This window comes from Varroa destructor, unplaced genomic scaffold (genome assembly GCF_002443255.2).
Source record: "Varroa destructor unplaced genomic scaffold, Vdes_3.0 BEIS01000002.1, whole genome shotgun sequence".
NCBI classification, from domain to species: Eukaryota; Metazoa; Arthropoda; class Arachnida; order Mesostigmata; family Varroidae; genus Varroa; species Varroa destructor.
In genome coordinates, this window is record NW_019211455.1 from 21,593,238 (window position 1) to 21,605,532 (window position 12,295).

The window sequence follows — 12,295 nt, forward strand, 5'->3', positions numbered from 1 at the left end:
CCTGTATATTTCTTATGCCACTGTAAACCTTCGAGGACCATGTCGGTCATCTCTGATCCTGCGAAATGTTTCAAGGCTAAGCGCTCAGAGAACATTCCAGCTTTTTCCCCACCAAAAATTGTGTTCTTTGCATGGGTTTGAATTTAAATTAACTTTGCTTTCCACAGAATACGAAGCAGGTGGGTGGATAGATCCGAGCAAACATTTTTCGGGGTCGCAACATCTAGATGTTCTCAGGCAAAGAATTTACGACTAATATTATACCAGCTAAATCAAACGATCATTCAGAGTCGTTTTCATTTTGATTATATTTTTTTATGCAATAAGTAAGTAGCTATTACTAATTAGTTTATTAATCATAGCAATTTATAAGAGTAAGTTGCTCTTCAGACGTCGCTGCCTATATCTCAAGCTCATTTTCCGTACGGTTGGCAACAATCTCCGAATAGAAATTTCGTGCACTCGAATCGACTGTTTCGCGTTGAGAACGACAGTTGTTCGAAATTACTGACTGCACGTTAAGAGAACACGTCGAGTACTATGTCGAATATTTTCGTTTTCGCGCCGCAGAATTTACTGCCATTTATTTTTTGTCTGAACAGAAGTATATTACATATCGCAAAAAAGAATGATTCGCCTGTCCATTATAGCCGCCCTCGAGCCGAATGTTAGCACGGATTAGCATTGCATAAATATAATAACTAATAGCCAGATTTTACGATCAACTACCGTTGCCTTCCATTGAGCCCTCATGATCATTTTACCGTCGTTTTCACGACTCTAAGCTGTCGTCTTCTCAATTTGAATTTGGGCGCGACGCGACTCGCGGTCTTCATCCGGTTTCGAATTAGCTGACGAAGCTTCTGCGGCAGATAGCTGCTAGCTAAAGTACTGGTGCTGTGAGTAGTGCCTTGAAGGAGGCTGCCGCTCCGTGCGTCGTCCATAGTTTGTTGTTCGGTCGCTATATTTGTGCTGCTACCTATTCTGTCCACCGCTGCTAGCAACAAGACAATAGCAATCTTCTAATTTGCATCAGCATTTTATCAAAGGTTAGTAGACTACGTCAGCTGCAGTGGCATTCAGTCTTTGACGATCTGGAAGGCTGGCGTAGTGTGCGTGGACAATTTTGCGCTCCTTGTGATATCCTAATTATCGAACGTCGTTTGGTCAGCGGGCTCGTTGGCCAGTGTGTCAACGCGGATCAATTGTCCGATAGGAGTCGAAAGAAGATCTTGTAAAAAATGGCTCTTGCTGTTAAGTTCGATTACGCAAGATTCCACCAAATTTCTTGATAAAATTGATGAGTGCAACAACTGATACCATGATCAGTAGCAGTTCAGCAGCAGAACCCACTCCTGTGGCTATATTAGTGTTTCTCTCGAAAGAGCACTGGTTGGTGTTTCGTGAGTCCAGCCAGCCACAGTTAGCGTGTGGCGTTAGTATCGGACCGGGCCGTGGTGACTAGTGCTGTCCAATGACAGCGGGACCGTTTTATCGCTCAAAAGGGCCTCCCTGTGTGTGTATGTATGTGTATGTGTGTTATTTAAGGGAGGAAAGTGGTTCGGCACGAGTCTCGGGCCCGTCTTCTGTTTTAAACGAACACGTCGGAAACCAGATGCGAAGCGGCCGTGCTTGGAACATGCTGCGGTTTGCTATTTTGGCGGTCGAACAACACCAACAACGATGATGACGACATCGAGACTCGTGTCGCCCATTAGTTCGAGATTAAACCATCGAGTCTAGCCGATATTAATAGACTGTGGTCAACGGCGCACGTAGCGTTTGCAGGAAAAAGCGGTAGTTCACATAAACCATCTCGACCAGATAGTAGTAGACAGTGGAGTGGCAGAAAGAGTTGAACTGTTTTCCTCTGTTAAACAAATATCGTTGTACCAGTTGAGCCAGTCAGATCTGAACACTGTTGTCTCTAATGATGTAACTGAACCAACTGCATGCGCGGAGCTGTCATATCGGTAATGATATGAAGCGCTGATTAATAACTACCTCATCTTCCTGCGTATACGAAAGACAAGGAGAGAGGTATCTATGAAAGAGACCGAATGTATGTATACGGCATCTTTTTGTAGAGTGGGTATTCAATCTGTAGTCACTGTGCAATATCGGTTGGTCGGTTAAAATACTTGTTTTTCTGTTGTTATGATTGTATTATCAAGATTTTATTATTATTGATGTTGTCGCTATAATTATTATCTGAATTAAATGAAAATCGATGGTAGGTCCCGCAAGAATGATTTGCCGTGGGTTACAGCTGCCAGTGAAAAGCACACATGACTGTGAACTTTTTGACGATAGATGATCTGCACCTATCTGCAAAACTGCGATATTAACGCGAGGTAGAATTTGCGCGGGGCACTGCGTTCCTAGCGGTGCATGACATTCGAGGGCGTCTCCAAAGTAAAACGACTGATTTATTGCGCACTGAAAACTGGTCCATCGTCATTGTTGCGGTGATTCGCCAAGCGCGTGACTATGTTTCAGAGGAAGGCGTTTTTTATGATACATATATATACACACATTATATATAGAGGGAGCAGATTTGAAGAAAGAATATATGAACACCGAAAAAGGTGCCCTGAAGACCTCACACAAACACGACAAGGTAACTCTTGGCGCCATTTCTACTTCTCTCGCAATTTTGTCTTATCTATGCAAACCGTCATTACGGGTTACTCCCATGCTCTTACATTGATAAACTCAATCGCAGTACCGTTATCAGTCGCTCAGCTTCTAGCAGTTGATATCGCATCGTATCTGCTACAAGATTAAAATGGTTAGAAATAGACGAGGATTATCATCGATATTGGGAAGGCTAACGGGAAATTTGATGCACGAGTCCGTGGTGTTGTGAGCAGAGTCGTACGAGATGCAGAATCAAATATCCTATTATATAGGAGGAGAAAGACGTCAGCTGTGTTGTTCGATATATGGTAGACCCAAATTAAATATACGGCACGGTGACTTCGGGCGGTTCATGTAAGTAGTTCATTTAATGGGCACTTGACTTGCTGTTCGTCCGTGCCAACATCGACGCGCAGTAATGTTCGATGCGACGCAATTTACTATGTGTTGGACAGTGATATTTAGTTTTAATGCAAGGGTTCTGTTATACGAGACGTGCTGAGCCTACTTCAATATGTTGTTCCATAGTACACAATGGTCATTGGATTGTAATTGTTATTTTAATAACAGTAATAATTATTACTTGCAAATTGTAGAATTTATTTCATTTGTTCTTCGTACGATGTAAGGTGTGCATTTGCTAGTCTTTTATATATCATCTTCAGAAAATGAAATTCACTTTTTACACGGACAATGGTCTCTTTCGTTTAGAGCACATCGATGGCAGAAATGTTATCGTTGTGAGTTGGTTACCTTTTTTTTTAAAGTCACTTACGAAATTGGTACAGCTACGCTTTTAGTCATAGTTGTTTGAAAAAAAAAAAGTAAATTAGAAGCTCGCGTGCCATACAATTTTTGTATTGGATGTTATAATTCTGTCTACCAATCTCATACAGAATAGGTCTAGCTAATCGAAGCGAAAAACACAGGTTTTCACGATGAAGTCCCTATGAGCATAGTTTTATTATTTTGTTGATTGACCATATCACAGATAGAGTTGTAACGGAACTTTCGACAAAATGCAAGTGACGACGAAACGAAATAGTGGCGGACTTTCCGTTGATGCTATTTACTAATGCATTTAACAATTCGATGACTGGTACAACGTATTACTACTGTGTAAACTTTGTGTCTCGAAGGGTAGATATTTAGGAGGGTTTTCACTTATTCCTCGTGAGCACGACATTTCTATAATTTCGTTGGAATAGATGCCGTTTCGGAAAACGTAAACATTTGAAGCAGGTAAACCTCATATCGTCCACTGATCTGATCTGATGACGATGAAGCTTCCTGTTGGAAATACATATAGAGAACAGAAACCACACATGTGCGTCCATAATGTATGTAGGCAAAACAAGTCTGACCCTTGCGACTTCATGCTGGTAACGTCAGATAGCAATAGAAGATCAACTCAGTACTTAGGCGGAAATAAAATGCACCCGAGAACCATATATATATGTTAAAAAATAGTTGAGCTGCTCGTTCTATGCGTATACTTCTAAGGAAATTGGATTGGAATTCGGGCTAGCTATTACACAGGCAATCCGGAAAGTTCTGCGTGATTTTGATGATGATTTGTGAATCTTGCGTTGGATCAACAAGTTCCTAACAACGCAACTGTAGCTTTATTCCATAATTACCATAATCGATAGCTTAATATTTAAATGCTTAGAACCACCACCAGCATGAAAGTAAACACGAGACGAATAAATACGCCTGAAGAAGGAAAGGTTACAATGATGATTCTCCAGTCTTGCGATGAGGCTAGCCAATTTTGGTAATGATCTTCGCCATGCAAACGTATTTGCCCGTTCCTCTAAACGAAAAGACAAAAAACAATTGTTAAAAAAAAGCTACGGCCAGCTGAACTTTGTTGCGGAATTCTAACAGCGTGACATTTGCGGCACGATTTTTGCCCCAATAACATGAATCTATGTATATATAAGCTATGTCATGCGAATTATCTTGGTTGCGCTACTTTGGGGTCTTCGAACCGACACAGAGTGGTATTCTGAGATAAATGCGGATGTTCATCAAAACGACAATGGACCAAGCTGAGCCAATCAAGCTCAAGAACGAAGTTTTTGCTTGTCATGTAAGCACGGCTTGATTGAAAAATGACCCTATTAGTTTCAATAGATTTTTTGTACGTTGTTTTGCACTGTAACTTTTCATCACACTAATTGCAATGAACGGCAACATAACGAAAAATGTGTTGAAAAAACACACAATATTGTTTTGTTTGGAAATCCCACATAGTTGTTATGAAGAGAGTATACGCAACAGAAGAAAGCAGCAAATTTGTTAAATACATTGGCATTAGCATTCAATCGTTGTTAGAATCGAATTCTTCAGACTACAACACAATTTTTATTTTATGAAAAACTATGCTGTAGTCTGAAAACTGTTTTTTCTGTCCATTTTTGAACTCTTAATCATCTATCTGTTCTCCATTCTCTGAACTTGTATTTTCAGAGCATGTATTATGGATTCGCCAGGCAGACACCACGACAAAGGCCATCGGCCGTATCACAACGTAAGTCCATTTGAAAATAAAATGCAAACCTAAAATCCACTTGCTTCGTATAGGTGAAAGATATTCAAAATTACCAATTTTCGATGAAGTATGATATGTAAAAATCTAGCAATCTTTTTGATCGCAAGGGTAATAGAAAATAATACACAAGAAGAAAAATAACAGAAGCGCGTGTGAACTCCAACCAATGGCAAAGATTATAATTCGGCTTAAAAGTAAAAAACTTATACGTATTTAGCTCATGAATCCCGCTCCGACATTTTGAGCCATACCTTTGGCACGGTCCAAAACACACTATCAAAAGAAGAGCACAGTATCCGATCTTTCGCTCTCATCATACTATTGGTAGCTTCAATGTGGAATATTGCTTCTTAGTATAATGTAGATATTCCCTGACATTTCACTTAGTGAGCTTTATTGTTTCATGTTGTTTGGCTGTTGCTAGCTGTTATTGTCAATAATGGTGTGTACGAATTTTTTCAGAGTCCACGTGGTCTCCAATCAATGAGAACACCTGAAAGAGGGCCGCGCATTGGGTTGCAAGGCACCGGTTCTCAGAACTCGTACGACATTTTTGGGCTTCATGGGGGCGGATCCCGACCTGTTTCAGGGCCCTATTCGCCCCATACGCGGCATCAACCATCACAGGGACCGCATGGTTCAATCGGACCGGTGGACCATAGCCCGGGTCCAAGCAAAAGGTCAATTCGGCCTCCACCTCAGCGCGATAGTTTTCGTGATCACCAACACCGCACTCGAGATGAGACTGACGCCCTCCTTAACGAACATCGGATTGTGAATCTCGATCGACCCTCGCCAATGTTTCCCAATGCCAAATGGTTTTGCAGGCTGTGCCATCAGCACTTCAATCAGGTCAATACGGGAGTGGAGCACACTTCAACCAGCATCCATAAGAAGAAAAAAGCCGCTCTGGATCTTCGCAAAGTCGTCTTGGCTCTCCCGCGCAAACCTGAACCCCGGCACGCGACTGCTCTTGATACGGAACTTCGACGGGTTTTCGGCAAATATAGAATGACGGCAGAGAACCTGGACAAGCGAAGAGAGCTAGTTGCCGAGCTTGATAAGTACTTAACAGAAAGCATGCAAAACTCGCGATTACAGAATATCGTCGACAAACGGTGGCTAAAACTCAAACTGAATCTGCAAGGCAGCTCACTGAATGGTATGGGCTTAGCAACGTCGGACGTGAATGTTGATCTCCACTTACCCAAGGCGGCACCCACAGATGTTCAAGCAAAAGTGTTTTTCGAAATCCTACATTTACTTGAGCGATGGTCGAGCTTGCAGAAGGTGGAACCACACTTTAATCAAAAAGTACCTAAGATTAAGGGTGTACATTGCGCCACAAACTTGGCCCTCGAACTAGGTTTGGGAGGAACGCCGGCTCTAAAAACTAATCGGCTTCTTTCCGATTACGCGTCGTTAGATGAGCGAGTCCTACCGTTGGCAGTGTGCCTGCGATATTGGGCAAGCAAATGTCGGCTCGACGATCCCATGTTTGGAACATTGCCTCCACACTCATTCCCGATTATGACGATCTATTACTTACAGCAGTGTTCCCCACCGGTTCTACCCTGTATACACGACGCACTTGTAACAGCATCCGCAGCAGCAGCGGCCGTCTCAAAGGCTGCAACAGCGGCTGCTGTTACAGCCAACAACAACAGCAGCAGCAGCAACAGCAACAGCAATAACAACAGCAGCAGTAACAGCAATAGCAACAACACGTCTTCCACCACAAGCACACAAAATCCCGTTCCGATACCTAGCGTCCCCGTATTCACCGAAGCCGATGGTAGCGGGGGCGTCTCGAGCGATCAGGGCGAAGAGGACGAAAACGACTATGTAACGCCTACGAAATTAGCCGATTGGAAATCGGAGAACACTGCCAGTTTAGCCGAATTGTGGGTCGGCATGCTTCGCTTCTATTCGGCAGAATTCAAAATGAGAAAAGTGTGCGTTTCGCTTCTTACCCGAAAGAAAGTTCTGCTTACAGCGCGACGCTGGCCCTCGCGCTATATTGGCATCGAGGACCCGTTTTGTAGAAAGAAGTCGTTATCGCGCAGCATGATCAACGACCAGATTATGACGTACTTCCTTATGTGCCTTCGCTCATCCGCCCTATACTTTAAGTAAGTACCTGGTATAGCTGATCTACGTTCGTTTATATTTCTAAACAAGTGGTACCCATATACAGTACAGGCAGTCATCGGCGAAACTGGCTTTGCCGTGACAGGGCGAAGTTTTTTGTTATTGTACCAGTGCATCTAAGTCAAGGGAATCATTCTTCCGCGTTACAGTGTTCCTCGAACAAGCAGTCTGGCAACTGTTTACGACCCCGTGTCGACGTTGAATATTGGAATAGTTGAGGACCCCGACGGTGATGACATTGAGGATGGTCTCGCAGCTGACGAGGTTCGTACTGGGAGAGACGGAGCGATGTAACAACCCGTATATATACTTGTTATATCCCTTTATAGTGCAGCTCATTGACCCAGAGCTTATATAAGCAAAATGCTTTGGACACATTAGTGATACTATTGTGTTTTAGGAGGCTGACGAAGATGATGATGACCAAGAAAAGGACAACGCAGGGCAGGAGTCAGCAGCCTCTACCAGCGGGTCCGGTGCCGCGACTGTCGATGTTGAAGATAAGGATAGCAAAGAGGGGGCTCCTCTCGAGAACCTCGCCGGCTGGGACCAACAACTACCACAGTCCATTATCGAAAGCATCGCTAACTGCGATCGTCTGAATTATTGTATGGAGAGCGTTAACACTCTCACTGGCGGCATGGTAAGCCAGCACAACAGTGCAGTATCAACAAGCAAGTGATCTAGCAGGTGAATTGTCGCAGAAATTATCACACGAAAAAACTGCTTCCAACAAACACGTTGTTAAAAGACTAACAAAATAAGAATTGTTTGACGCATGACTCAATTCGTTACCAACCATATGATAAACAATTCTCGGTTAAACAGTTCCAGTCGTTCATTTTCTCTTCTCGTCAACATTAGGCATTGTGAGCGCTTTTGAATGAATAGGCGGTAGGTCAATTTCGCATAGAGAAAAATAGATGTTATCGTTAGTTTGTTTAGTAAATGTGTATCGTGCCTAATAAGATATCCTATGTATATACGTGTTTCTATTTTGTTCGATTTTTAGACGTTACCCAAAGCTTGTATAGTATGTCGACAACCTGGCCATCGTGGCGACACATGCACGGAAACACAATTGCCCCGTCCAATGAACGCCTCACCAAAGGCATTCGAGGACGCCGATGGCTTACACACGGCTTTGTGCAAATATATACATGTAAATTTCCGGCCGGCGGTATCCGAACTCGAGCTTGAGAAACGGGTTGAAACGGTGAAAGCGATCGAAGAGTTTATCCAGAAAACCATACCTGAATCCTATTTAACGTTATTTGGCTCTTCGCGAAACGGTTTTTCGCTCGAGAAAGCTGATCTCGATATCTGTCTAAAGTATCGCGGTAAGGAAGGTATTGACGAACAAATGGACGTAAGAGATATCATATTTCGGGTTGCTACGATTTTGGACAATCATCCACAAATCAGCGATGTGCAACCAATCGCATCGGCGAAGGTGCCGATAGTCAAATTTCATCACGACGCTTTTGGCGTCGATGGCGACATCTCTCTGTACAATGTACTGGCCGAACATAACACTGCCATGCTGCATGCTTATAGCTGCATCGATGAACGGGTAGTACCGTTAGGAGCGGCCTTGAAGCAGTTGGTTAAGCTGTGTGACATGGGAGACGCGTCACGAGGCAGCTTGAGCAGTTATGCCTATGTCATCATGTTGATTCATTATCTCCAGCAAGAGGGCATTGTGCCCGTGTTGCAGAAACTCCCACCAATCGGCCACCCAAAGGGTAAACCGCTTCCGACTCGAATGGTCGATGGGTGGAATGCGTACTATTTTGACGACATGGAACGACTCGATGAGGTTTGGCCTTCACGCGGCCAGAACAAGAAGGCAATTGGACAGCTCTGGTTGGGCCTGATAGATTACTACTCGACTAAGTTCAAATTTGATTTAAACGTTGTCTGCATCCGTCAGATGGAGCCACTAAGTCGACTGGAAAAAATGTGGACGAGTAAAGAAATTAACATTGAGGATCCTTTTGAGCTCGATCATAATCTCGGAACCGGCGTCTCTAGCAAAAGTAAGTGTTAAAATTAAGAAATTTGTACTTAAATCAGCTATGGTCATGATGTAACGACATAGTACCGACAATTTATGCAAATGGCTGTTGATTACAGCGCCGAAAGAATGAGCAAAATATATTTGTTTCTGTTTTTGTATTTACGTACGGTAGCGTGCGGTTTTTATGACACTGTACACTGATATGTTATATTTGAAACAAACCAAATAATACTGATAGCATGTCATTTTTCTTCTTAATAAAATACGCCAGTTCTTTTGTGAATCTCACCAGAATTTTGTATACGTGGAACCGACACATTGCTTATAAAGTTGTATTGGTATATCTGAAATTGGTTGACTGTCGTTAGTGTCCAAATATATCCAGTCAGCATTGATTACATCGCGCAACTGGTTCCTCACTTCACCCGGTCGGCCACTTTCGACGACTGAAGGAGATCTTGTGGATCTTTATCGTCACTTCATGAATCCCCGTGAGCTGACAGTTGGTAGACCTCCAAAAGATCGCGGTTGCAAACGTTGCGGCAAGATCGGTCACTGGATTAAGGATTGCCCAATTAAAGCCAATGGCGAATCAAATGGTGAGTTTTCGTGTGACTATAATAGGTTCGAGGTTTGTTATCTTATTCGAAGGGACGAGATGAGCACCTTATTTATTTCTGCGTTTAACGAGAATCCGAAAGAAAAGTAAGGAATTAGAGTAAAGCAAGGCGTTAAAAACCAAAAAGAAAATATTGTTTGTATTGATCTAAAGAAGAAACACAAGGTAAGCTCAGTGAGACCTATTCCTTGTTAGACACATAATGGAAGCAAATCTTTGATATTAGAGCCAAAAAGACAGTTTTATAATTTTCTCTACATAAAAAGAATGACTGGGAACGCCAATGAAGAAAACAAATAGATTTTGGCGAACAGCGGATCCTTTCGCAAAGGTCATCTCCAGTGAACACAACGACAGATGGCAGGGTGGACCCCTTCAAAGTGATCAGATGATCAAAGTAAGGAAGTGTAATTTTATAAAAGAAATGTTGGGCTTCTACTAGACGTTGATTGTGCGTCATTTGGTTTTCAGGCGAAAGAAGACCAGACCGGCGGATGTGTCATCACTGCGGCGAGATCGGCCATCTCATTAAAGACTGCGGAAAGCGGTTGCAGCAAATCCGCCAACAGCGAAACGCTATCCTCCCGCCGCTATCGATGCGAAATCAACACGACATGCCAAGATATAGCGTCCCTCGCAGCGTCGATATCCGTAATGAGGAGAGGCACATGCACAGGGAAAGTGGATCACCTGAGAGGTTAGCACCTGGCCGCCGCCATCATTATCACCAGCAGCAGGCGCCGCCAACGCCGTACGCACACGATAGTGCCATTACAGCAGTCGCAGCAGCAGCTGGAGTTACCAGGATATCACCACGGTGTCTGACGACGACCACCACGGTCGATGGACAAGGATTCGACACAGTAAGTGCGGGAACAAGTGGGGCCGCAGGATCTTCTACCCAGGGCAACAGGAAACCGAACAGGAAAGGGGACCAACGCGAAGGTGGCAACAACCCAAACAGCGGCAACAATGCCAATTTCGACAACGACAAAGATACTAACTCAGCCACCATCTTGAACAAGAAGAACAATAGAAAGAAAAATGCCAGCAAAAAACGCAGAACACGCAGCTTGAGCAATGGCGGTGATGATTATGATGATGATCATGATGGTTGCGTTGTTGCCGAATACCATTATGTTAACGATGAGAGTCTAGTGACCGCCGAGAAGGCGATCGCCACATGCGTGGGTCAAACATGTGACAGGGATCGTTCGGCTGAGGAAGATAGTAAAACCAAACAAAATTCAAGGTTGTCATCTGGTAAACTTGAAATATTAGAATGTGTTTATGAGCGTGATGTTCTTGTTGATAATGGTAACAACAGCTCTGAGGAAGTATTGCGGGTAACAGGTTCTGATGTGGCGCAAAGAGAACAGCAAAATGGGGAAGCGCTAGGGCATACTAAAAAAACAGGGAATGCAAAAATCAATAAAAAGCGTAATAAGAAGGGATCAGAAGCTATAGTAAATTCTGAAGCTGCCGGCTCTGATAGGAATTCGGGAAAGGCTTCAGGTACAGTAGCCAGTGAGGGCGCCCAGAGACCAAAGAAAGTGAAGCTTTCATCGTTCAAAGAGCATTCGAAATCTAAGCAAGCACGTAATCGAAAAGCCAAACAGAAGATCGCTTTACAGAAAGCTGCAAAGAACGCAGCTGACAGCAATGATAATCATGGCTCTGGTGCCCCTAAAACATTTTTAGGAAAATATGCCTCTGATGGGTGAATGAAGTGATCGGAATATCCAAGTTAACAGTTTTAAGTTTTAAAGGGAAGTTATCTCAGATACACAGTCGCGAACGGCAAGCCAAATATGAATGGGTCTACGGTAGGAGTTTTAGTTCGTTATGACATCGAGCCGCAGCCTGCTAAGTGGGGGCTATTTTCAGGGATCCGGAGGAGGCAGAGCCATTGTGGAAGGTTTGCTGGAACCAAGTACACAGCACCTGCCACGGACGCGAGTACGCGCTAAAGACAAGCGACACCTCCCGGAAGACTATTGTCATTCCAACCGTCAATTTATTAGAGATGACACATTTGATGAATGCGACTCGGCGCTTGCCACTACTTGCGCAGCCAACAGCGGGTCGCCGCCTCTCAAAGCAGCAAAGAAGTAAACGGCCGTTTTGTTTTGAAATTTCGATGTCTTAACGGGTAGAAAACCAGCGTAGGAAATTCGGAAAGGGCATAAAATATGAAAATAGTTAATGTAGAGAACCCGATTGGTGGATTGTGGACCAACTGACTCGCTCTGTGCGATGCTCCACATTGGCAGACCGTCACTAAACTTGACACACACACCCACAATAT

The 12,295-nt window shown here is 43.6% G+C and overlaps 1 protein-coding gene across 6 annotated transcripts in view; it reads left to right on the plus strand.

Moving 5' to 3' along the window:
- The first annotated feature begins 307 nt into the window (after nt 1–307).
- Nucleotides 308–12,295, plus strand: part of LOC111245804 (terminal uridylyltransferase 4-like) — a 17,123-nt gene continuing 5,135 nt past the window's right edge. Inside the window, exons 1-9 of one of the 6 annotated variants that reach the window (XM_022794609.2) lie at nt 2,092–2,994; nt 5,116–5,176; nt 5,660–7,329; nt 7,498–7,612; nt 7,749–7,991; nt 8,361–9,387; nt 9,737–9,967; nt 10,459–10,850; nt 11,875–12,098. In XM_022794609.2, the coding sequence (XP_022650344.1) occupies nt 2,885–2,994; nt 5,116–5,176; nt 5,660–7,329; nt 7,498–7,612; nt 7,749–7,991; nt 8,361–9,387; nt 9,737–9,967; nt 10,459–10,850; nt 11,875–12,098 (4,073 nt within the window). In that variant the 5' untranslated portion in view covers nt 2,092–2,884. The other 5 variants (XM_022794605.2, XM_022794606.2, XM_022794603.2 and 2 more) reach the window with 5 other exon arrangements.